The 27,405-nt window shown below is 46.1% G+C and overlaps 1 protein-coding gene across 1 annotated transcript in view; it reads right to left on the reverse strand.

Moving 5' to 3' along the window:
* The window catches only part of TULP4 (TUB like protein 4), a 166,285-nt gene that overhangs the window by 58,089 nt on the left and 80,791 nt on the right, over nucleotides 1-27,405 (reverse strand). The window contains exons 2-3 of the mRNA XM_065889044.1: nucleotides 15,869-15,997; nucleotides 7,505-7,666 (exon numbers count right to left, since the gene is read on the reverse strand). Of these exons, the coding sequence (XP_065745116.1) occupies nucleotides 7,505-7,666; nucleotides 15,869-15,997 (291 nt within the window). The remainder of the gene's footprint in view (nucleotides 1-7,504; nucleotides 7,667-15,868; nucleotides 15,998-27,405) is intronic.

The raw sequence follows: 27,405 nt of genomic DNA on the forward strand, positions 1-27,405 counted from the left end.
CCCTCACATCTGGTAAGAAAGAAAATATGCAACCAACAGTTACAACACAGTGTGGAAAATGTTACAAAATGTGCTCTTGGTGTACAGGAGGTGCTCCTGGAACACTCCAGAGTCTAATTAGCTCTGCCTGGGCTGGAGTGGAGGAAGGTGGCAGGGAGCAGACTGTACAGAGGAGGTGATGTTTGAGTTGACCCTTCAAGGACGACTGGAAATTGACTGGACAGACAAGGGGCAAGGGCAGAAGCAACAGCACGCTCGAAAGTAGGAAAGTGATGTGAGCTCAGGAAATCAAACTAGTCCACTAGGGCGAGTGTGAAGGGGAGAGCAGGGGCAGAGAGAAGCCTAGAAAGGTACGAGGGGTTGCGTGATGGACTGAACACCTGCCCGAACCCCACTCAATTGAGGGGTAATGAGCATGAAACTCTAACAGAGAACTGGAGAGAACAGGTCAGTGGAGAGGTCAGCAGACAGAGAGGTCAACACTTAGAAACTGACAGCACGTGGGCACGTGGTAAGTGACAGAGTAGACCAGAGCGAGCTGAAGCCCAAAGCTACATCAGGAAACACATGAGTAAGCTGATTAGGGTCACCTTCCCAGAGTGGACTGGTTGGAAGCCTTGAAAAGGAATGGTTAGCCCTCCGCATCTCCTCTCCTACCCAGGCAGGCGGGTACGCATCTTACTCTCTGTGAAGGGGCTGAACAGAAGGCCAGACACAGCTCAGGGCCCTAGGGTGAAAAACCCAGCAACTGAATGCTAAAACTGAGTCCACTTCAGCCACCAGGTAAGGCCCACAGGCAGCCAGCCTCCAACACTGCCACGGTCAGGAAGAAGACTGCTCAAAGACAGACTCTGATGTCAAGATGGGTCTTCCAAGTAGAAGGACAGGTCCACTCATTACCGCATTCCACAGGCTTCCAAGTACTTTTTAGTATCCACCTCTTAAATATGAGCAGACAACCAAGGATCACCAGACATTTGAGAAAAGCATCTAATATGAAAAAGAGAAGCCAAAACAAAACCAGAAAGAACCTGGAGGAGAAAGACAATGAAGAATACAAAAGAATACTTCAAATCAGGGCTTCCCTGGTGGTGCAGTGGTTGAGAGTCCACCTGCCGATGCAGGGGACGCGGGTTCGTGCCCTGGTCTGGAAGGATCCCACATGCCGCGGAGCGGCGGGGCCCGTGAGCCATGGCCGCTGAGCCTGCGCGTCCGGAGCCTGTGCTCCGCAATGGGAGAGGCCACAACAGTGAGCGTACCGCAAAAAAAAAAAAAAAAAAAAAAACACCTTCAAATCAATATCCTCACGTTGTTTTGTTCTCCATGAGGTAAGAATAAAATGATTTTTTTTAAAAGAAAGAACAATCAGAAAACAAAACAAAAAGAGCTCCTAATAATTAAAAATGTGATAGCATTAACTTTTTTAAAATCAAAGAAAACTTGGAGGATATAGCTCAGGACATCACCCAGAAAACAAGATTAGGCAAAGAAAAGAAACAGGGCGAGAAAAGATATTAAAATCAAATCATCAACCTAAAAGAACATCATCTGAATAATAAGATTTCCAGAAAGAGAAAAGAAAATATCACAGAACTAAGACAAGTCCTTGGAGGCGAAGGACAAGCTGGAAAATGACCACCACGTCCCAGCCAAACAGGCGAGAGAGACAAAGCACAGCATCTTGAAACATACAACACCCTGAAGACACGTTCCACCAAAATGAGGGGACAAACCACAAAAATAAAGGTGCTCGTCCCAGAAACAGGAGGAGATGAGGGAACGGGTGCTCAGGATGCCAGGTGTGCTGCAGGCCAAGAGCAACCGGTTCAGGCCGGAACAGGCGGCTGAGGGCCCAGGGAGGGGCCGCGCCAGGAAACAAGTGAGTCAGATGTACCACTTGGGGTGGTGGAACATTTCGGAGGAGATTTTCAATTGTTTGGAGAGCAGAGGGATTAATTTGTGATTGGTACACAGAAAACTAAGGAAATAAATAAAGCAACTTGACTAATTGTGGAAAAAGCAAATGACTGCATGAGGAAGGCAATGCTACTATCCTGGTTCTTCTGTGTGCGAGTCGGGCCTTCAGCGAGAAGACAGAGCACACTGGGAGGATGGGAGGTCGGGGGCGGGCAGCCGTGGAAGGGGGCCTTCTGAGAGAGCCAGTCCTTATCTTCCACGTGCAAAGTCGGCAGAGAAGACCTGAGTCCAAAGAAAGATCAAGATCTGGCACATAAGCCCGTAACTCAGAAATGCGGAGGGAAACACAAGCAAAGTGCTGGCCACAGGGAGCAGGGATCTGGGAGCAGGAGGGGCGGCACAGGGAGCTGAAAGGTGCTTGTGTTTTGTGGTTTTTAAAAAACATTCATTATAAACCCAGGAGTACTATTTGACTTTTAAAAACGACAGCTCTTTAATAAAAATTAGTAAAAATAAATAGGAAAGGAAGTTAGAGAGGAAGCAGACTGTGCAGAGAGGGAGCAGATTCCCATCCCAACAACACATCTAAAACTAACGGAAGAGGGGCTGCCCCGGGCTCTGCAGGGTGCTCTCCGCCCCCTCCTCCCCGGGCCGTAGGCCACCCCCAGCCCCAGGAAGGCAGATGCACACAACTCCCTGAGGAATGCACACCGTGTGCAAGCCACTGCGGTGGCCAAGGGGATCCTCGCGTAACTTCAAAGAGCTGAAGAGCCACTCACTCCCTCACTGGACATGAACCAAGAAAAAGGCAGCCCAGTTGGCAGAAGCAGCCACCGGACACGACAGAAGGAACCAGCCAAGGGACGAAGCTGCAGGAGAGGAGCGGTGGGAAGAACCTGGGAGTCCCCAGATCAACCAGCCCTACTCCAGAATTCTAGGTACGTGGAGCCTTACCTACCTTCACGGACGTTAGTCTGAGCACAGTCATCTGCCACTTTTAAATACAAATAAATCAATTCCTGGCCCTGAAGTACCTAGGAAGTGGACTCAGTAGGGTTTAGTGACTACGTAGAGCATGCAGCTAAGGAAGAGGGAAAGTCAAGCGCAGCTCCCAGTCGGGGGCGTAAGTGATCAGCAATTAGAGGAGCAGGGCGGGGATGAGGACAGACCCGAGAGTGCGGACCACACGGGATTCCAGCGGGGTCTGCGGGCAGCCGGGGCTCAGTGTGAAGGACCAGAGGGAGACGTGAGCATAGCACAGAGCTGGGGAGCCTGAGATGCACACGTGGCAGTGGAAGAAATCGCCCCGAGGACAGGCAAAAAGGGGGAAGGCCAAGGGTGGGAGCCCAGAAAGCGTGGAAGGAGCTCGGGAGCCCGAGGTGGCAGCGCCAGCACAGGGCAGCTGGGGAAGGTTTCCAGGAGCAGGCGAAGGGCGGCACTGGGAAGGGGAAGACGAGGCTGGGACAGGGGCTGGATCTGGCCAGCAGCGACCAGAGAGCACGAAGCCTGGACGTGTGGCCTGGGGCCGAAGGGGCCGAGCAGGGGGGCAGCAGCCAAGGGAAGCCGCGGGCTGCTTGGAGGACAGCCTTCACCCGAGGCAGGAGCCCAGAGAGAAGATGCTCCAAGACTCCGGGGGCCCGGGGGCAGGCAACCTGAGTAGAAGGTGTGGGGAAGTGGCAAGAAAGGCCAGCAGGCCAGGGCTGGGTTTAGTGGGAAGGACCACTGGCTCGGGGAGGGAGGTTGCAAACGCCGGGACTGAATGAGTCCTGTTTGATCAGGGGCTGCACTGACCGTGTGCAAGCAGGAGTCGCCAATGTGCCTCACGTGCACACGGCTTTGACGCCCGAGATCCCTTACAACGAGTCCAAACACGGCTGGCGCCCCAGACCATACACGTGCCTCTCGTGGGAGCTGTGACAGAGAAGCGGCAACCGCGACAAGAACGGGACAAGGCCAGCAGCCTGAGAAGTCCTCTACAGAACCCCTGGTCCCCACCGCAGAGGGATGTTTCTGGGAGCCGCCTTCTCGGAGTTCTCCCAGGAAGGGCGCAAAGCAAAGGAGGGAGGGTTTTCTTCTTGTGCTCAGAACTTCAACAACAAAAAGCTTCTTCATCTAACCTAAATCCGTCAGATGTAAGTTTGAGGCTTTTTCCTCTGTCCTGCTCTTGCGGACACGGATCCACCAGTTGCTCACCCTCCTCCTGGGACAGCAGTGCTAACTCCTAGACACGTGCTGGCTCACGTGCCAGCATCTCTACCTTTTTTTTACATCTTTATTGGAGTATAATTGCTTTACAATGGTGTGTTACTTTCTGCTTTATAACAAAGTGAATCAGTTATACATATACATATGTTCTCATATCTCTTCCCTCTTGCGTCTCCCTCCCTCCCACCCTCCTTATCCCACCCCTCTAGGTGGTCACAAAGCACCGAGCTGATCTCCCTGTGCTATGCGGCTGCTTCCCACTAGCTATCTACCTTACGTTTGGTAGTGTATATATGTCCATGCCTCTCTCTCGCTTTGTCACAGCTTACCCTTCCCCCTCCTCATATCCTCAAGTCCATTCTCTAGTAGGTCTGTGTCTTTATTCCTGTCTTACCCTAGGTTCTTCATGACATTTTTTTCCCTTAAATTCCATATATATGTGTTAGCATACGGTATTTGTCTCTCTCTTTCTGACTTACTTCACTCCGTATGACAGACTCTAGGTCTATCCACCTCATTACAAATAGCTCAATTTCGTTTCTTTTTAGGGCTGAGTAATATTCCATTGTATATATGTGCCACATCTTCTTTATCCATTCAGCCGATGATGGACACTTAACGGAAACACGTCTCAAGTTCTCCACAGCCAGCTGAAAGGCTCTGACAGTGAACTGATTCTCAGCTAAGACTCAAAGTGAGCTGGATGCATATTTGTAAATGTTCATCTCTGAAGAGGCACAGTGTTCACCCAGACCCCCCAGAAAACATGAGGAAAATATATGACAAACAGGAAAATGGCTAGATTTCAAACTCACTGCTTGTAAAACTGTACTGCTTACATTTTGAAGAGTTAACAGGAAGCGGCCTAAAATCCCATTACGATCAGAACTGTCTCAAGATGTGAGGAGGCATCCTGGAGGCTGTTCTACGCTACATCGAGGGCAGAAGGTTCTCCAGGAGAAGAGAAGAGATGTAGCTGGCTTCTTACAGCCCATACCTGAGACTGTCCCAATGTCAGAGCTCAGGGCATTAATTACATTACAAACACTATACTGTCTTCACACTCTTTTCTCATCAATAATTTTCAAACTAAGCAAAAGATACGAAAGAATGACAGAGACGGAGGGAGGAATGTCTCACTTCAAACACGACCCATAGAGCGTCCCACACACCTCTTCCCTGTGTTGAATTCCTCCAAGGTCTGCAATCTTTTTTTTAAAGGCAATGGAGCTCTTTCCTCAAATGAAATCCCACCTGCTGGCCCTCAATACAGAACCATAAAAACAGCCATCCAGACAAAGGTGTGGGCCAGGAGCCCAACCATCTGCAAAGCTGCTTTGGGGTCCTGCCGACAAGCCTAGGGGACTCAGCCGAAGCTGCAGCCCTCCTCGCTTCTGTCCCCCGCTCGACACCACGCTGTCTGCCACCTGGGTAACCATGTTGGACGCAGCACAAGGCACCTGTGGGCCTGCCTCCTCCAGTGGCCCAAGGCCCTCAAAGGCACGTGCTGCATCTCACACACTGTGTCCCCAGCCTCTCTGGGTCCCATGCCTGTCACACTCCAGGTGTGCAGTCTGCTGGGGACACTGGCCAGCACAGCTCAGGGGGGACCGTGACATGAGCCTCACGGTTCCGTCACTCCAGGTGAGGGAAGAATGTGAAGCCGAGACTCCCTCTGACATTGTCTTAACTGCTTTCGCATCTGTTCCCTCATCTGATCATTACAAAAGCCCTGGGAATTGGGCAGGAAATAATTCACACCCCTCGTCACAGAGGAGGAAACTGAAGCAGGGAGAGGTTAAGTGTGTGTGCAAGGTCGCTCCCTGGGCCACGGCACGCATCTCTGAGCAGACTGCAGGGGCAGTAAAATCCTACAAAAATAAAATGCTGTAATAAATAAATCCAAGTGCTTCACACAGAAACACACATGTGCTATTGGATACTAAGATGCCTTTGGGGGATGGGGAGGGAAGAAACTCAAGAGTTGAGACTACCACCTCTTTGTAATTCTCATAACACTAATTTTGAGAAGAGAAAAAAATACTGAGCATTTTTACTTGAAAATAAAATGGAAACATGAAATATACAGTGATAAGAAGTCACAAGAAGCAATTCATTAAGAGAAATAAAAAAGGTTCCCCAAAAAGTTATGGTTTCATATTATACTGTTTGATTTTACCACAATTAAACTGAAATCTCAAGTATAAAATATTCTGGCATTTTAGGGATTCTCCTGTACTTGGAAAACACAAGTTTTACATTTACAACGGTTTTAACTAGTCAACCCTTATATTAAAAAATGAATTATCAATATATAATTTTATTAGGTTATTATACATCATTTTATCATGAACGTAAAATAGGCACCTTAAAGAAAAACTTGAAATTAGGTTTTAAAAATGACCCAGAGGCTCACCATAAAATAACCACCTACATGCGGCATTTTGATTAATTTCCTTCCAGTTAGTTTGACAATGTGGGTAGTTTCCTTCGGTTGTTTTATGATGTGGTAATCACACCACATACACCATTTCGTATCCTGGGTTTTCTCCTTAACATTATATCATAAGAGCTCTTTCAGATTATTACGTCATCTTTATAACCACGATCTCTAATTTATTGAACTACTATATGATCCTTTAAGTGGTTATACCACAGTTTACTTAACCAGTCTTCTATTTTCGTACTAGTAGGCTGTTGCCAAATTTTTACTATCATAAAGAATGCTTTAACGACCACAACTTTTATTTTCTTCCCATTTTGTCTCTTTTAGATAAATTCCTAAAGCATATTACCAGGTCAAAGCAGATAATTTTTTAGACTTGCTTAAAAATTGTATCAAATCTCTGCCACCCCAAAGATCGAATGCATATTATTACCAGCAATGAATGAAAATACTTATCTGATTAAACCGTTACGGATGATCAATAAAATCATGGGTATCGTTTTCTTTGTTAATAAGTGAAAACACACCCCCTCACTATGCTATTTCGTGTTTCTCCCTGAGAGTACATACTTTCCCACCATGACTACTGACTGGTTGAACTTCTTTTGTGAACGATTCATGTCCATTATCCATTTATCAATCGGCTGTTTATGAAGATTTTATTTATGCAGATGAGTATTTTCTATAATTAAACTGTTAACTCAGTATTCACAGTATCGGTGGGGAATGGTATTTCCCCAATCTATTAACACATGAAATTTCGGTGTTAATTTTTACCTGGACAAGCTCAGTGTTCTTTCCCTTTGTCATTCTTTACCAGCCTTTGAGATAGCTCTCCTGCACCCCCGCCCCCGGCCCCACTGTATTAGTACTTCACGCTTTTCCCCCTCAGCTCACGTCGTTTTAACATGACACATCAGGTTCAAGAGGCGTTACCTGTTGGTCATCGGGCGTCCATATGCCACATGTGATTTGACTTTCCAAGTTGATCTCAGATGACCAGTGTCTTTGTCCACTGACAGAACCAACCAGGACAAACCCATCTCGATACGAAATAAGTGCTTGAGTCCCATCGTGGCTCCACGTGAAATCACTCACCTTTGGGACACACAGATAAAAGGAGTCAATTAGTAATCTGAAAGGGAAAGCACTTTCATCAAAGACTAGACGTAGTCATTACCTTAGCCTTTGGCTAAGATCGAGATGGCCTTAAAGAGACAATACAATATGTTGTTGCACGTATTTTAACAATAACACATAAAACACATTATTTGAAAAGCATATGCCAGTGTGGAGGTGCTAAGTGTGTCACACATGGTAATTCATTAAGCCCATGGTAATACCTCCCACAGCGGAGAGAAGTAACTTCTCCTTGGTCTCACAGGGCTGGCGAGGGGCAGAGCGAAGAATGATCAAGGGTTGTGCGGCTCCAGCATCCTTGCTTTTAGACACTGTTCTACGGCCTGCCCCTTATTCTTAATCTGGAACGGCCTGTACCAGATTCTCCATCAGTGTCTCGGGGTCGCTTATCAAGATAGTAAAGCTCTCAGTTTCTGATTATATATGTTTCTCAGTCTTGCTAACAACATTCCCGCAATCAAAATGAGAAATAATCTCTAACCAGAACACATTACTTATACTTGGGTGTTCAGTTCTATCAAATGCATTTATTGCATTTATTCAAAGGACCACATGTTTTTCCTCTTTTAATCTATTACTGCAGCAAATTACTTCCATGGATTTCCCAGTTTTATGCCATCCTTACATACCTAGAAGAAGCCCAACTCCGAGGTCAAGTATTGTCCTTTACACGTACAGTTGAAGTTGATTACGTGTTTGGGATTTCCACATCTGTATTCACGAGTGAGGCAAACTTGTGATTTCATTTTTTATAACGTCTTTGTTTGAATTTATCAGGGTTAATGCTGACCTCTCGGAATGAGTTAGAGGGTAGTCCCTTTTCTTCCATGGCCAGGAAGAATTTGTATAAACTGGGCCGACCTGTTGCTTCAGCGTTTGGTGGAACATGCCTGTGAAACCATCTGGCTTTGCACTTTTTCGTGGGATGATTTTTAATCATTGCTTCAATTTATTTAATAGTGTTAGCAGCAGGCAAGCTTCTCTTTTTATTTCTTCTTGAGTCAGTTCTATTAGAATATTTTTTTAGGCATTTGTCCAGTTCACATAAGTTCTCAAAACTGTTGGCAAGTAGCTGTTAATAGTACCTATCATCCTTTTAAATATCACCTTTAGTGAGCTATAATTTATGTGCAATAAATAAAGTTCCCCTTGGCAGTCAATCCCCTGCCCTCACCCTGGGTCTGAGGCAACCAGTGACCTAACTTCTGTAACTAGCTGCTTATTCTAGGAATTCCGCATGAACAGAACAACACAGTACGCTCACTTTTCTTTATGATTGCTTCTACTCGGTGTAATAATTTTGAGAGTATTCTGATTTCTTGTGTGCATCAGTAGTTCATTCCTTTTTACAGATGAGTAATATTCCATGGTATAAATATACCACGATTTATTCATCTCCCCAAAGGGCTGGGCATTTGGGTTGTTTCCAGTACTTGCTTATTACAGAATTGCTATGAGTATGCACGTGCAAGTCTTTCTGTAGGCACATGGTTTCATTTTTCTTGCGTAAATACCTAGGAATGGAATTAACTGCTGGGTCATATGGTAAGTGTATGTTTAAATGCATAAGAAATTACGAAGCTTTTCCAAAGTGGCTAAACCATTTCACATTCCCATCAGCAATGTATGTGAGTAGGTCCACACCTCACCAGCACTCGGTACCGCCAGTCTTTTTTATTTTAGCTATTCTAGTAGGTGTGTAGTGGTAGGACACTGTGCTTTTAATTTGCGCTTCCCCAATGACTAACATGCTGAGCATCATTTCATGTGCTTATCGATCATATGCACATCCTCTTTTGGAACCTTTCTATTCACATCCCTTGCCATATATATCTATTTGTATATCCGTTCACGTTCACCTATTCATTATATACGTAAATACACACACACATACACATACGTATACAGATATATAGACGTTTTTGACCTTCTTGTTGTGTTGTAAAAATTCTAGATACTACCCTTTATCTGAATATGTGCTGCAAATAATTTCTCCCATTCTGTAACTTGCCTTTTCATTTTCTTAAGGATATCTTTCAAAAAGTAAGTTTTAAATTTTGATGAAGTCCAATATCAAGTTTTCTCTTACGTTTCATGCTTTTTGTATCCAAGAAATCTTTACCTAATCCAAGGTGGCAAACGCAAACTTTCCAGAAGAAGTGTACAGCTTTTACATTTATGTCTATGATTCATTTAATTTTTGCACAGGGTGTATGGTAAGAATCAAGGTTCTACTTTTTAAATTTTAAATGCAGATATTCAGTTGCTTCTGCACCATTTGTCAAAAAGACTATTCCTTGGATGTCAAATAGACTTATCGTGGCGATCATTTCCCAGTAGATACAAATTTTGTTGTATACCTGAAACCAGTATGTTATATGTCAATTATACCTCAATTTAAAAAAAAAGATGATTCTTCCCCCACTGAATTACCTAGGCATCTTTTATTTACCTTTGACTACCTTGTAATCTCTACCTTATCTACAGTTATGCTCAACTTTTCATTCATAAAATTATTTTAGGTTTCATCTTTCTTCTCTTACTCAAGAATTGCCAGCAGTTTGTCTACTTCATTAATTTTTTTCCAAAGAACAAATTTTTGAATTTGTTGATCTCCTCTATTGTATGATTTTTTCGCTATTGCATTAATTTCTACTTTTATTTAAATTATATTTTCTTTCTCCTTTTACTGGATTTACTCTGTTCATTTGATCAGAGTTTTATTCCTTTCTAATATACATAAATTAAGGATATATATTCTCTTTTTAAAAAAAATTAGTTTATTTATTTAACTTCGGCTGCGTGGGGTCTTCGTTGCTGCGCGCAGGCTTTCTCTAGTTGCGGCGAGCAGGGGCTACTCTTCGTTGCGGTGCATGAGCTTCTCATTGTGGTGGCTTCTCTTGTTGCAGAGCACGGGCTCTAGGCACGTGGGCTTCAGTAGTTGTGGCGTGTGGACTCAGTAGTTGTGGCTCGCGGGCTCTAGAGCTCAGGCTCAGCAGTTGTGGTGCACGGGCTTAGTTGCTCTGCGGCATGTGGGATCTTCCCGGAGCAGGGTTTGAACCCTTGTCCCCTGCACTGGCAGGCGGATTCTTAACCACTGCGCCACTAGGGAAGACCCTAGGATATATATTTTCTTATATCACCACTTTAATCCTATCTCACAGGTTTCGGTATGTAGACAGTCCATCATCATTCAGATCTAAGATTTTATAAATGGCCATTAAATTTGTTCTTTAACCCATGAACTATTTAACAATGCATTTAAAAATGACCAAATGTCCAAACATTTGGTCAGCAATTTCCTTTCTTTTCTTTTTTTCTGGCCACGCTGCATGGCTTGTGGGATCTTAGTACCCTGACCAGGGACTGAACCTGGGCCCCGGCAGTGAAAGGGCCGAGTCCTAACCACTGGACTGCCAGGGAATTCCCACCAATTTCTTAAATTTATGTTTTTGTTATTAACTTCTAACCCATTCAGAAATCATGGGCCATAATCATGAGAGCTACCAATGGAAATCTGTTTAGGTTTTATGAATGCCCCAAAACAGGCTGGCAAACTATGGCCAGTGGGCCAAATCTATTTGCCACCTATTTTTGTACAGTCCACAAACTATGGTTTTAAATGGTTAGGAAAAAATTTCGAGAGGAATGATCCTTTGTTGTATGTGAAATTATATAAAATTCAAATTTTAGCATCCATAAATAAACTTTTTAACTTTATCAACAAAAAGTTTTCTGGTTTTCTTTTCTTTCTGGTTAGTACTTACGTAATATCCTCAATTCTGACTCCTCGTCCACAAAGCCTAAAATATGTACTATCTTGCCCCTCCACAGAAAAAGTCTGCGAAACCTCAGAACATGATTAATTTTTGTAAACATTCGGTGTGTGTCTGAGAAAAATGTATGTTCTCTACTTGGTGGATTCAGTAACTACAAGTGTCCATTAGGTCAAGCTTGTTAACTGTGTTGCTCAGATCTTCTGTATCTTTGCTGATTTTTTTTGTTGTTGAAACTTCTCAGAATATCAATGAATTTATCAGTTTTTACTTTCAGTTCTGTCAATTTCCTTCATATATTTTGACGCTATTATTAATAAGTGCATACATATTTAAAACATTATCTTGGTAAACTACAGCTTTTATCATTATGTGGTAGCACTCTATAAACGAAACATTACTTTCTATCTTTAAGTCTATTTCATCCGAAAATAAGTTGCTACTCCAGCTTTCTTTTTTCCTGGATAATTTGCTCAGTACATCTTTTCCACCTTTTTACTTTAAACTTGTATATGTCCTTAAGTTTTAGGTGTGGCTCCTAATAGCATATAGCTATGTTTTTAAAAACGTAACCTGTCAAGCATCATCTTGATCGGTGAAGTCAGTTCATTTACATTTATTCTAATTATTGTTATATTTGGCCCTGTTTCTATCGCCTTAATTTACTTTTTCAGTTTGTACTACCTTTTAAATATTTTCTAACTTAAAAAAATGGATTATCTATCATCTTCACTGTTGCTTATACTTGGAAATGTTCACCTTCATTGAAATTTGTAACGTTACTGGACTTTTCACACTTCAGGTAGTAATAAAACAAATGAACACACACCAAAAGGACATGAACTTCTTGCTGTTTTCCCAGCAGGGGTTATAGGTTATCAGTGGTCAGCCCGTCCCCCTCGTGACAATGGCATGGGGGTGTGAGACAGCTCCTCGACAGCTGGTCTGAAGGTACTGGAAAAAGCTGTTTGTTTTTCAACTCAGAATCTTGGTTTCTCTGACCTTATGTTTCAACCAGTTACGTTATCTAGTTTTTCTTAAGAACTGAAGAGTTTTTTTTTTTTACAGACAACACATTAATTCTGCAATAAACTGTAAAAGTCCTTTCATTTTGCAAAGATAATGTTACTTATTTACATGGGTTTTAACTCATTTATCTTTGTGCTAAAGGAAAAACATCTCACTAGAGTGAGAAAACGTATAGCCAGTGACAAGATGCTTCTCCAAGGCACCACCCATCTTACAGTCACAAAAAATGTAACAGAGGATGTTTACATGATCTAATTGCGTTTATTAAATTAGGTTGGCATGGAGTGATAAGACTGTACCAAAATTGGAAAAACAAAACCAGGGGAACTGAGTCCCTAGTGTGTTAAGGAAATAAGCAGAAAGCGCTCTGCTGTGGCCTATCCGATGCGGGGGGCCGTGGCACTCCTTGTCCACGTTCAGGGCTCTCTCGACATGACTGACCGAAGCTGAGGAGCAGCCTGGACGGCCCGCCGCCCAAGACAGCCTTTCCTCTGATGGTCCGAGGCCTGGGCCTGGCACAGCCGGCCTGTGACCAATGCTATGAAATAATGCAGGCACTGTTCCAGACTCATTTTGGAAATAAAGGACTCATAATCATTTCCTGAAAAAAAGAGTGTTAAAGCTTCACTTGGCTTCTGCCAAATGTCTGATTACTTCACGAAAATGAAAGGCCTGCTGTATAACAAAGATCACCTGTCACCTCTTCTAAAGAGTATCACTTCAAGGACGCTCCTCCTCCAGGCACAGAACCGTCCCTCCTGCCCCCAGACACCGCTCCCGGCGCACGGACCCTCCGCTCCCTCCACCAGTGAGCCATCCTCACCGGTGCATGACGCTTCTCACACAGGACGTGACTCCAACACAATTAAAAGCAGCCAAATCTCCCCCAAATGCAAGTGCTTAACGATAACAAGTGCTCAATGGATTCTGAGGTCTGTAGAGTCAGAGTGGCAAACAGCAAAGCTATATGAAGATCTGGATCAGATCACTAGATACAGTGATTACTCTGGTCGAACCTGAAAGGAACAGGCTTTTGGGAGATTCTAGGTGCTTCCAGATGTTCTGGTCCATGTAAGCTCATTCACTTCCAGGTCTGAATTCGTCCGTTCTAGTTTCTAACACGCTTTTCTTTTTGCCGAACTCTCAATGAAAAGAAAGGCTGAGGGTATATGACGGTGGCAGAGGCCACACGGCTCTGACGTGGAGGTGACAGATGTCTCCCTCCTCAGAGAAGCTGCCGTTAGCAGGAGACAGTGTGGCAGCACCACCAGGCTGGGGGGGCCGGACTCGCCAATGGCAGTGAAGCCTGAGCTCTCTGGATGTACTATGAGTATATGCACCTCTGCTAAAGAGAAAACAGTTTATTGTCTGGGAACAAGACAGAGTTTCGGACTCAAACCTGGGTTCAAATTCTGGCTTTACAAACCATGAACTAACTTCCCTGGGTGAGTTACTCAACCTCCCTGAGCTGGGGTTTTTCTTCCATTAACTGAGAGTCACAACATCTTCCCAACAGGGTTCCTGTGGAGGTGAGGGATGACACCTGGAAAAGGCCAGCACTGAGTGCCATTCTGTAAGAGTAACACTCTGTAAGACCTCTTGCCGGCCAAGGTCTGAAGACATGTCTCACGTGATCACTGGGCCTTTCTAGGGAAAGGCTTCACTCTGGTGGAAGGGAGAACAACGGCACTTCAAAGACCCTCATGGGCAAGTTCAGAAGAGTCTCCACTTCACGGGAAGCTGTGGAGAGTTGCCGCCTCAAGGCCTGAAGCTGGTCTTTGGTGATGACGTTATGGCGACGACTTAAGGGCAGGTACGCCCTGTTGTCGGCGGCTGTGGGTGCTGGCACCTCGTAAGTGCTTCAGGCACTATCACAACTTGTGGGGACAACCATCATGTGCAGACAGTGGCACAGCATTTTCCACATTTAATCTGTTTTTTGGGGGGGTCTGTGCCACGCAACTTGCAGGATCTCAGTTCCCTGACCAGGGGCTGAACCCGAGCCACGGGTAGCGAAAGCCTGGAATCCTAACCACTGGGCTACCAGGGAACTCCCTTCCACATGTAATCTTCTGTAATCCTCCCAAGTGATCCGTGGAGGCAGGCACCATTAAACTCCCTGTGCACAGATGAGGAAACTGAGGCACAGAAGTGAAGTATCTCCGACTGAAGCGTGATGGACTGAGACGCTGACTCCAGAGCTCATGCTCTTGGCCACAGTGTCCACCTTCTAGGTGACATGAACTTCTTCTGGGCATGGAGGTTTCCACATCTGTGGCTCAATTTCAAGGTTAGTTAGTAGTCACAGTGCAGGCGCCACCTCTGCCTTTTTCCACTCACGGCGGAATACAGGAAACCGGTAAGGCCTTACCAGAGTCAGTCAAAGTTATTACACCGACCCTACCAAATAAGTAAACTCACACAAAGAAGTTATGTTCTGTTTGCACCCAGAGGTAGCTTTGCCTTCTGTGATGACATCTTACAAAGGTCCTCAGCCTAGCAGTAACTGCTAGGAAGAGCTTCATTCCCTGCAATTTTACGTCACCTCACCGGTCTGCATCTTTCGAAGTTGGAAAGCTCGTAGCTTATTTAAGCACCAGATGGGAAGAGAGAGGGTGAGAATTCATTTCCTTAGGAATGTATAGAAAGGCAGTCACAGGGGAACCACCCCGGAGAGCCAAACAGACTAAGAAACTCCTTGTCAGTACAGGTTCCCCCAGCACTTGGGCCTGTCAAATCCTTGGCACGGGACCCGTGTCCTTAAACACACGAGACAGGAGCTCCACGCAGCCGTCCTCGTGGGGAGGAAGAGCCAGGGCCATACCATCAGCCACGAGAACCCACGAAGTGGTTTTTAAAAGAGCACGGCTCGGCAGGGCGTCCCTGGAGCAACTGTTTTCCTCAGAGCAGCGACAAATTGGTACCAGAAAGGGAGAGCTGAGTGATGACAACAGGTGGCCCCGCTAATTGAAACCTGACCGAAGGGACTGTGAAAAACTCGGCTTGGGGATTGGCTGTGAGAACGGTCATGTGGAGCTCCCCGTGAGAGAACTGGGAAGATGACAACACGGGAAAATACCTTCCACGGGGCAGCAAAGAAGCGCTATGCCAGGAGCGCTTCGTTAAATCGGAACTTAACAGGTAATCACAACACTGAGTGGTGAAAAACGACTTCACAGGTTTAATTAAAGCTTAAGGCCTGGAGCGTTCTCACAACAGCCGCAGAGTGGGAGAGAAGGAAGGACGATCCTTCTCTCGCTCTAGTGGTGTACTCAACGGGCAGCACGAGAAGCAGGATGCTGGTTTCATTCATCTGCCCTCCGCCCTTCCCTGGAGGAGCGTCCTGCCCGCTCACCTGGGCCCCTCGGTCGTTGACCAGCTCCACAGACCACCGCCCTTCGTACTGGATCCACACGAATATCCCGCCGTCTGCGTCGCACGTGGCCAGCTTCTGGTACGGCTCGTTCCACCTCACCAACACGACCTAGGAAACGACCAAAAAGACACTTACTGCAGGGAAGGAGCCCGTGGGCCGCAATCACGTCTACGACGTTATCAGACCCAGAACTAACTAGAACGCATGGAACAAAGGCAAGGACTCGGGGAGGATGGGGGGTGGGGAGTCCAGCAGAGAGGACACACGGCAGCGCCTCAGGGGACGAGGCCCACGTGACGTGGCCTCCTGACCAACAGCAGGCACCTGAGCAAACCACGAACCACGGCGCCGCAGCGCCCGTCGCCGTGACCACAGAGCGGGCCCAGAGCCCACCCGTACCCGGCCCCGCCTCCACAGTGCCAGGCTCGCTCGCCTGAGGGCCCTGGGCGGTGGGGAAACGATTTCCTCGAAACCTACTGTGTGTACCTGAGTCAGGGCACTATTTGCTTGGTACAGATGGAAGAAAGGGTGCGGCCTATGTAATCTCATTTTCTCCCAAAGTGAAATTTTCTGTACCTTTGCCAGGCTACATTATTTCCAAGTAGTTCAGCATCTAAGCATGCCAATTTGGAAAAAATACACAGTTGAAATATCTAAACTGTTCAGGATTTATCACAGAGGAAATACGAAGAAACTATAAGCTTCAGAACGGATGAGTACGAGAACTTAATTTTTAAATTTGAAAGATCCTGAACGTGGACAATCCTTTTCATCTTTCTCAACTATCACTCGTTCATGTAAAAGGTGGCCGCAGGTAGGTGGTCTGTGGGATCAGCCCTCACAGAGCCCAGAAAAACCTGTAAGGGCACAGGGCTATGAAGTGGTCCCAGGAGGCACAAAACCAGCGCCGGGCTCCCCACGGGGAATGCTTCCGGAGGTCACCTGGCCCGCCCGCACTGGTGACCGTGATCGTTTCCTTCCTTCAGCTCGTACTCATCAGATCCGTGCTGCATGCTGCCACGTGACCAACACGGAGGTGGAGAAGACAGGGCCTGCCCTCGGCAAGCGCAAAGTCCAGCTGGGAGCCAGAACAGCCATGGATACGTGGACACATACGCACGTATGTCAGTCAAACGAGGACTGTTACTAACCAGCAAGAGCACCCCTGCTGCTCATAAGATGCGAACCCCGTCTCCTCCCAGGACTTTGTGCCTAATAAGCTAACAACCCTCGTGAATACGTGGCGCCGGTGCATATGGTCCCCAAGTTCCACTTATGTTCTAAACCACTGACTGCGAGCGGCTGAGGCCAAGGGCTGACCATCACAGGCCTCCAAAAGCACAGTTCCCTCCTCACGTCCATCTGCGTCCAAACCACAGACCGACACAGAAGCCCTGCCCCCTCTCAAAGTTGTACCATGGGCACCAGAGAGCCAGGAGAGGCCCCCCAGCCTTGATCCACCACACTTGGTGGTATCAGCATTTGTTGCAAGATGCATACTAAAATCCTCAAATTGTCCAAGAGGAAATTACTACCCACTTAAAATGTAAGGATACTGTAGCTTTTTTTAAAAACTGTGCATCAAGAGCTGAAAGGCTGCAATCTTTTGAGACCTGGCAATTGTCAGCCAAATCTAAGCTAGTCAATGGCCCGCCTGCAAAACGGATGCAAGTTCCGTGGATGCGGACACTGCCAGATGCCGGCAGCCCCATCTAGCTTTTGTCCCTCCACCGCGACTGCCTGTCCCTCTCTGGTCACTGCTCTGCAGGTGCCGCGCTCACACCACCTGCCATAACCACAGGTTTACGTGCACCCTCCTCCCCCTGAGCTGGGCCACCGGAGGAAAAGGGCAGAGGCATGCTCACCGCTGAACACTGACACACAGGAACGCTGAGCATATCATGCCAAACAGCCACACGTAAGTTACTATTCTCACTCAGTTATGCTCTGAAATCTACTTCAAGTAGGTTACTTTCGACTCCCAAAGGCATTTTAACAAGAGCCAATACTGACAGACTGCCTATTACAAACCATTAGGCTGTGAGGATAGAAAGTTAGGAAATCTTTGTCCCTGCGGAGTTCAGTTCACTAACCAGACATAATACCCTGCTCTACATGCAAGTACAGAGTTGTGAACATACACAGGAGGGGCCTCAAAACAGGCGGACGGGAGGGCAACAAATCCAGATTCATGTTTTTAAAGTCTAGCTTTAAAGATTCTGCATTTAAATTACTGATCTAATTTTTTAAAATAGTAAAACCAACACAATTAAAGTCTTTAAACGCACCGCACTGAATGTATCATAAAATTTAGAATTTCCAAGTAGCCAGTAAAAACCAACTTCATAAACTTTCGGACCCAACAACGATCGGCCTGAGCAGTGCCGCCCACAATGTGCTGTAATATGGTCCCTCGACACACCTGCGTCACCTAAGCCCACAATCACTGATGCACTTCAGGATGGCTGCAAGAGGGCGGAATAGGACAAATAAGAACACTTATTTCCCAAGTTAAATACACTGAACATTCATCTACTATGACCTTCCTTAAAATATTTGATGACAAGGCATCACATTTCAGAGAACAGAGGTTAGTCACATTTTCTATACTTTTGCCTTTTTCCTTTAACAACCATCGCCACACATGACTGCATATTTAGTTATTATCAGTAACAAAACCTCTCTTCTTCATGAAGACAGCCTGCAAGTCGCAGCATGACACAAACACGAAAGAGCAGAGGCAAAAAAATATTTTAAAGTTATTTCTAACGTTAAAAATGTCTTGGTCTTATGACAACACAGAAGTAGTTGTTGGAGAAACAAAGAGTTCACAGACTCAATGTCATCTTTTCGTAATTCCTGATCAGTTGAGATGCAGCAGTAAACAGAAGTGCAGTCCCCACACACACACTTCTTTGCTGTGAGTATAACCGGTATAACTGAATATAGGTGGGTTGCTCCCCTAAATTAGAGAGAGAAATCTTTCCAGTGATCCTTGGTTTAAAAATAAAGTTAAACTGTGATGTTGTTTCCCCGGATTAGTTTTCTCATTTCCGCTCTCGTTTGCGATTCGGAGCTGCCCGTCTTATCTCCCGGCCGCTTATTTCCTGTTCTGCGAATCCCTCCAGTCTGCTTGGCAATGTCAGGACATACCAGAGTGTTGAGGAATTACCAAGCAGGGGCCAGCTGGGTTCTCAGTTGCCCAGATGACGTGGCAGGGTGCTAACAGCTGCCCAGGCATTCTAAGGCAGAGCTTCCTTCCCTTTTAAAGGAAAACGGGGCTCCTGTTTGCTTTGGGCACAAAAGAACTTCAGCATTTAACATGTTAGCTGAAGTATGTGTTCCTCTACAGACAGAGGCTAAGCCAAGTTTTGACCCAGGTCTTTGATTATTCCCCCAAAATGCTAGCCTGTCACCCTCTCCGATGTAAGGTTTCTATCATTTTATAGCTATTCTTATCAATAAATACTTATTGAGTACAATTAACAGTAGAGAAATCTACACTAAAAATACAGCGCAGGTCTGCTGAAGGCCTATTTGGGCTGTACTCTAATGCCCTCAATAAGTCACTTCACCTCCTACCCCTAGAACTATTTTTAGGCAGAACAAAACTCTAGTGTCAGTTAATCCAAGGCACCAGTTCATCCAAGAATGCTCATCGTTTGAGGCAGGAACCCTTCAAATGGTGTTGGTAGATATAATTTCTATTTTACAGATATATACAGGAAACCGCCACTGTGAACAACCAGTATCACCAGTGTTCAGAAATATTTCCCTTAACCCTAAAAGAATGTAATTTGGACATACGTTAAATACAAATAGCTCAAGTTATAAATCCCTGTAAGTGATTATTACCACTCAGTCCTTATTCTGTAATTTATTAAGCGAAACAGCACTAACTTCACTTGTACAAGAAAAACGAGTGCCAACTGAATTTTAGACACATTTAGCTGTTTTTTAACAAAGAATCAAAAGCACGCTGAAACAGAGGCTGGAAGAAATTCAATGTGGACAACGGCTTCATGCCCACCAGCAAGACGGTCCCGTGAGGTCCAGAGCTCAGCCCCGGCCGCACCGCTCACCAGCTGCATGGCCTCGGGCACCCTGTTGACCCGCTGGGGTCCCTTTTCCTCATCTGCAACGGGGGCAACAGCAGCAATCCTTCTAGAGCTACTGTGAAAACTATGATGAGAAAGGGCCTTAGGGCAGCACCGGGCACACAGCAACGTGCCCCTACCCAGCTCTGGTGCACGCATTCGCGCCCCGCACACCATCTCTGGTTCTCACCAGCCTGACGATTTCTTTCCATCTGTACTCCTGAAGCCCGGCACGACGCCAGGCACACAGCAGCATTCCACAAATCTTTCTAAATTAAAATATTCCTGAAGGACAATTAACCATATTTCTTTAGAATTGTATACTGTTCTCTTTCAACACTAAGATGTTAAAACTAGCCCAAGTGAGATTTGGGGGGGGGGGGCGGGGGGGCGTCAACAGTTGCACTGAGACAAAACTGACATACCATACAACCCATTTAAAAAGTAAAACTCAATGGTTTTTGTATCATTTATAGAGCTGTGCAATCATCACAGTAAATTCTAGAACATCTTCATCAGCCTCCAGTACTCCCTTCAGCCCCAGACAATCACTGATCTTTCGTCTGTTCATATTTGCCTATTTTGGACACTGCATAGAAATGCAATCATACCGTGTGTGGCCTTTGGTGCCTGGCTTCTTTCACTCAGCATAATGTTTTCAAGGTTTATCCGTGTTGCAGCATGTGCCAGTACTTACTTCCTTTATATGGTCAAATAATATTCCACTGCATGGCTATACCATTTTGTTTATCCATTCAGTTGATAAATACCTGGGTTGTTTCTACCTTTTGGCTATTATGAATAATACTGCTATGAACATTTGTGTATCAGTTTTTATTTTCTTGGGTATATGCCTAGGAGCGGAGTTGCTGAGTCAAACGATAATTCTACGTTTAACTTTTTGAGGAACTGCCGGACTGTCGGACTGTCTTCCAAAGTGGCTGCTCCAGTTTACATTCCCAGCAACAATGTATGAGGTTCCAGTTTCTTCACATTCTCTCCAACACTTGCTACTATGTCTTTTTGATTATAGCCATCCTAGTGGGTGTGAAGTGGTTTTGATTTGCATTTCCCTGATGGCTAATGGTTTTGAGCATCTTTGCAAGTGCTTACTGGGCATCTGTTTACCTTTTTTGAAGAAATGTCTATTCAGATCCTGTGCCCCTTTTTAATTGGGTTGTCTTTTTTATTAGTGTGTTGCAAGAGTTTCTCTTCCTAAGCCTTTTGAAACACTCTGCTTGAGGGAAACTTTTGCTTTTATTTCCACATAATCTATTTCTCTCATTTATATGTTCACAGATCCAGTCTTCATTCATTCATTCAATTCAATATGCTGATAAGAACTCCATGAAGGAAATGGTTCAGGGACAATAAAGGAATTCGGAAAACACGGGCCTATGGTTTTCTAAGCCCTAGGCCAGGGACCAGGGTGCTGCTACGTGGTTCTAAACCTGAATCTGAATTTGTCTGGGGGTGACTTCCGCAGTCCTGGCTCCCCAAGACGCTTCTCAGGAAACTCACAGCTACACACTCCTTCCTGATGTTTTCCAAACCTTCTTGTTGGAAAATAATACATCTTCTTTTTGGGGAGAGTTTATATTATCAGGCAGGACTGAGTTAGGAAAAAAAGAACTCTATCAAGTCTCCTGATACGAATGCAAAATTACCGTCCCTAGTCTTCTCATCTACTAGGTGGCAGCGAGAGTCTTCCGCTAAAGCAATATATAAAATGCTTTGAATGGCTTCATCCAAAAGTACAGTCTGTAGGAAACCCAACAGTCAGTACCTTCATCTCCTGGCCATTTTCTGATCTGTGCCTATCTCAAAACCAGTGCAGTGAATACTCCCTGTGACTCCCACTTCCATCCTTCTCTGTCCCATCTCAGTTGCCATCTCCCAAGCAGAATTTTACTGGAAAGTATGTTCAGTCACAAACACTGTTCCCCGAGGTTACAGAGCACCTTACCAGGGCTAAGCATGTGTTCTCCATCGTCACCTCCCACTTATTCTCACAAAAATACTCTTGGTATAGACAACGGTTACTGGCTTTAGCCAACTGAGAGCTGACACGACCATGCAGTCTCACAGATGAGGATGGGGGCAGCCAGCATGAGGTCACGCAGAACGCTCGAGGTAGGTCAGGCTCCAGGCCAGAGCCTCAGTCTCCTCACTCCGGTCCGCAACCAAACTGGCCCGGGGCCATCAATCCCTCAGCACCACCAAGGCGCTGCTCACGGGACACACACAGATGGAGCAGACGCCCTGCCCTCAAGGAGCGCCTGGGGGAGCTTGGAGAAGCCGCCTCACGTCTTCTTTCTTACCTGCTGTCAGACTTCTGCGATGCAGAAATATTCTCAAAAACAGCTGTACCAACAAACTCTAGTTCTGACAGAAGAAAACAAAAATCATATACTAAAGAGAAATAAACTAAAACATTAGCGGCGGTGAAGTAAAGGGATTTTCATCAGAATTTTTCTACATTTTCTGATCTTCGCACAATGAACGTATTTCCAGCTTCACCTATTTCTGTGGCAAGGAAGTTGAACACTTTCTTTTCGTAATAATAATAATAATCAAGAGTCTGAAAGTCAGTTTCACATTCATTAGCTTATTTTATCTTCACAGATATCTTAGGAGGAGGTATTACCATTATTCTAACCTCCCATTTCACAGATTTAAAAAGTGGAGCTGAGAGAAGGTACAAATATTTCCATAGCCTTTTTTAAAAAACTTAAAAAAGAGTTCACAATATTTATGGCAGACATAACAGTTTAAAGAAAAATTCACCTGAAGTATTGTCCTCATTCAGCTTAGGAAAATATCACCAGGACCATCGGAAGCCCCCATGTGCTCCTCCCACACCTCAGCCCTCCCTCCTCTGAGGAAAAAAAACACTTCCTGGGTATTTCATGTTTTTAATTCACATGCATTTTTATACCCACGTATGCATCCTCACTTCAGTATTTTGCGTCTCTTTAAAAATTTTAAATATTACAGAAGACGCTAAACATATACCCAAGAAGAGCAACCAGGACAATAAGCTTCCACGTACCTGCCGTCCAGCTTACACATGACCAGCCTTTCTGCCTGTTCTCAAGCTTTAAAACCTCTATGGATTCTTTAGCTCAGCATTAGGCTGTGAAATTCATCCTTGTTGACAAGCGTGGCTCCAACTCGTCCGTTCTCACTGCTTCATCGCAGTCACTGTGACGACACCACGGTTTGTTACCTCATCCCCTTGCTGACAAACATTTAGGCTGCCTTCCCTTTCTTTCCCACTTTTATTACACTAGCACTGCTGCTTATAACCATGCTGCCACCAGCCCCCTGTGAACCAGAGCAGGGCTGCTCTGAGTCTGCACTGGGGAACAGCTGGACCAGAGGCAGGCGCAGCTCTGCCTTCGCCAGACGGTGCCAGGTCAGTTTCCAGAGTGAGCCGACAGTGCACATCCCAACAGCAGTCCAGCTGTGCCTTAGAGCCTAATGTACTTGACCCTGCCAGACTTCAAAATGTGTTCCAATCAGACACGTGTAAAATTATTTCAGATTCTGCTTCTGAGTTTTTCCGTATCTCCACAGACTTCCACATTCTATTCTACTTGACACGTCTCAGTGTCATGCTCTGAGGAGACAGACCGAGGCTCTTCCTTCTCTCTGCCCCTCGCCGCCCCTCCGCTGTGCTTCCGGACAACAGTTTCTCAGCTCCCGGCTGTGCACCCACCACCGAGGCCTCCCTTCATGGCTTCCTCCAAGAAGAAATCAGAGTCGTCTTATGAACCCGACAGGCATCTCTAGGCACCTGCCACACAGCCACCGCCGGGCCCGCCAAGGGTGAGCAGCGCAGGAGGTACAGCCGTGCCCTGGAGGAGCCGGGCTGTGGGCAGAGGGAGGGGGCAGACTGGGCAGGTGGTGGGCTCTGGTGGCCCAAAGACCCGACCGGCTCAGCACACGTCACATCACTCTTGAGGTCCTCCTCTCCATTCCTCTGGGCCGACTTGCTGTGGCTTGAAAGTGAATATCCCGCAGGGCCAGCGAGCCTGGAGAGCTCCCAAATGCGAGGCTGAAGCCGATAGAGCCGCAAAGGGGGCCCAGGGCCACTCCAGCGTGGATCTTGAGTTAAGTCTTGAAGCTGGTGCAGGATTTCCCTCAACGCGCTGTTCAAACGTCACTTCCTCTGTGGCAATGTCGCCACCTCTCATGGGCAGAACTGCGTCCTCTGTGTCCCCAGCCCCCGGCCCAGCCTGCCTCCAGCTCTGCCCGCAGCTACCCCGTCCTGCGGTGGACAGGCTCCAGGCTCCAGGCTCCAGGAGGGAGGTCTGTGCCCGGAAAAGGAAGAATGGCAGCTGACATTCACTAAGGCACTTGCCTCACCCCTCGGTAAGTCTTCTCTACCGGCGTCTTCGGTGATGGTCCCTGAAAGCAGAGCCTGGGACGGGGACCCGCGCACTGAAGCCTTTCCCTGTGGGTCCTCCCAGGACAAAGGCAGTGGGCGAGGCAGGACAGGTCTGGGGTGTAAGGGAAGGACATGTGTCGCTGGAGACCGGCTTCCTCAGCCTGACCCACAGGAACCCTGGTGTGTGGCTCCGGCACAGCTGGCCCTGCTCTGAGGCAGGGGTGGCCTCCAGTGCCACCCCGGGCGTTGGTCATGGGTTGCTGGCCGCTTGGCGGGAACGGGGACGGGGGAGTGGGGCAGGGGACCAGCTGGCAGCTGGACGCCTCAGTGGCCAACGCGCACCGCGGCCGGGGGACAGTGCACACAGCGGCCTCCAGTGCCCCTCAGTTTCCCCTTTACCAGCTCTTCCTCTTCCGTCCTCCGAGGGGCGCAGAGCTCCAGGCTCAGTCCTGACCCTGCCCTCTTCAGTCTACTCTGACTGCCTAGTCATCTGATCTAGTCTCAGCTTTAAATCCATGGTCTAACCATCTAAGCACGATGACTTCCAAGTTCTTGTCTTCAATCCCTTACTCTAGATCCTGTCCAACATCTCTACTTGGAGGCCAGACAGGCCTGGCAAACTCGGCACATCCCTAACAGGTCTCTTCCCCCACCCCCACCGCCCGCCCCGGTGCTCTTCACCCACGTGAATGACACCATCTGTCAACAGCAGGAACACGGACAGCAAAGCAGACTTCCCTCCCTGCCTCTCAGGCCCAACAGCTGGGTGGGGGGCCCGTCTGGGCACAGACACGGTGCTGCCCCCCTGGCAAGGGCAAGGCTTCCTGCGGTGTGGGTGGTGTCCCCTCTGTGGCTGTTAAGTAACGAAGGATGAAAACCTTGGCCAGTGCAGAAAAGATTACTCTCTGCTTGATCTTCACCACCCAGTTCTATGTCTTAACTGTGGCGCTAGCTCCAACGTGTTTCTTTAGATATGGCCTTAATGCTCATGAAAAACAATCCCCTGCCTAATTGGAAACTAGAGGAGAAACTCAAAGAAAGGAACTGAGAACGTGTTTGAAGACAATTGTGCACTATACAAATATCAGCTCCTGGGGTTACTGCCAAAGGGTAAACAACTCTTTAAATTCCTAAGACTTTAAATTTTAGAATAGTCTTAGACTTACAGAAACATTGCACAGATAGTACAGAGGTCCCATACATGTCCCATACCTAGTTTCCCCTATTATTAAGATCTTACATTTGCATGGTATATTGCCACAATTAATAAATCAATATGGATATATTATTATTGACCAAAGCCCATGCTTTATTCAAATTTCCTTAATTTTAATGTAGTGTCTTTTATCTGTTCCAGGACCCCACTTCGAGTACCACATTTAGTCATCACGTTTCCTTAGGCTCTCTTGACTACAACTCAAGAAAGTCTCTCAAACGTCCCTTGTTTTCATTGACTTGGACAGGTCTGAGGAGAACTCGGAGGTGTCCTCCAATGAGGGTGTGTGTGATGTTTTCCTCGTGATAGGCTGGAGTTAGGAGTTTGGGGGGACGACCACAGAGGTGAAATGCCATCAGTGGTACACTCTCAACATGACCTGTCGCTGCTGAAGTTTACCTCGGATCACCTGGTTAAGTAGTCTCCGTTCAGTTTCTTCACTGAACTGACTCTGCCTTTCCCCCTTTCCTCACCTGTACTCTTTGGAAGGAAGTGACCATGGGCAGCCCACACTTCAGGACCGGCGTTATGCTCCACCTCCTTGAGGGAGGCGTGTCTACATAAATTACTTACAACCCTTCTGCTCAGGAGATTTGCCTTTTCTCCACTAATTTTACCAGTATGGACACTAATAGAATTAACGGATGTCTGCTCTACATTCTGGGTTATAATCCAACACCACTCCATGTATTTTGCTGCTCAGACTGTTCCTGCTTTGGCCACTGGGAGCAGTTTCAGTTGGTTCCTCCGTCCCTTTGACACACCCCCGACACTGTATGGGTTTCGTTTTGTTTTCTGAGTGCCATCTTTTTTTCTGACACCACGAGATGCTCCAGACTCATGTGTATTTCCTGCTCCAGTCCTTGGATAAGACATTTCTCCATGGGACCCTGGTTCCTTTTATTGGAAGACGGTACTAGAAACTAAGGTCTGCGTCTAGATCCAAGAAACCAAGATCTAGGTGTGCTCATTGCTACTTGGGTAGGTAAATGGCTTTTGACATTAAAAAAATCAACAAATTACAAGATGAGCCTGGGACATCTTAGTATCCCACAAGGCAAAACAGATACCAAAAGACCTCTAGACCCAACTGGAAAGGGCTCCCAGTAACCAAGGACGGAACAATTTGAGCATCAAAAAGTGCAAGGTGCTGAGACAAGTACCTTTAAATTCATGTATGCTAAAATCCATGAGCTCACGACAATCCTAAAAAATAAAATCCTCACTGTTAACTTTTAGAGAATGGTATAGAACTTTCTGCCCTGAAAACAGGCACAAAAAGGGGGAAAACCCCAAAACCCACATTTATCCTGCCATTATTTACAAACACTACCCCAAAACAAACAGTTGATGAGGCCAAGTTTTTCTTGGTGTAAGTATTCCAGTTAATAAATAAAGAAGGAACGACAAAATTAGGATATCATTTTGCAACTACTAATGGAACCATGGCTGTAGGTGAAAGGTTGATGGGACTGCAGTATGAATGGATCAAACTGACAATCGCTAACTAACTCATCAATGTAAACATCACAAAAAGGCAGACAATCATGTATTACATGCCTCCTGATGGAGGTGCATGACGCCATCCATGAAGCAATTCCAAAACAATACCCTCCCACCCCCCAAAATGTCAAACTTGAAGTCTCTAGACCTTAACAACTAGTTTACAAGAAATACAGAAGACAGAAAAACAGACTAAAGAACATCCTGGGGATGTAATTAGGAAAATCCACTTTTCCTACAGAATTTTTCATGTTCTGGGTTTTCCTAAAGCAAGGAAAACAATAAAGAAATGAGGAACCTATAGATT

This window comes from Phocoena phocoena, chromosome 12, assembly GCF_963924675.1.
Source record: "Phocoena phocoena chromosome 12, mPhoPho1.1, whole genome shotgun sequence".
Taxonomy (NCBI): Eukaryota; Metazoa; Chordata; class Mammalia; order Artiodactyla; family Phocoenidae; genus Phocoena; species Phocoena phocoena.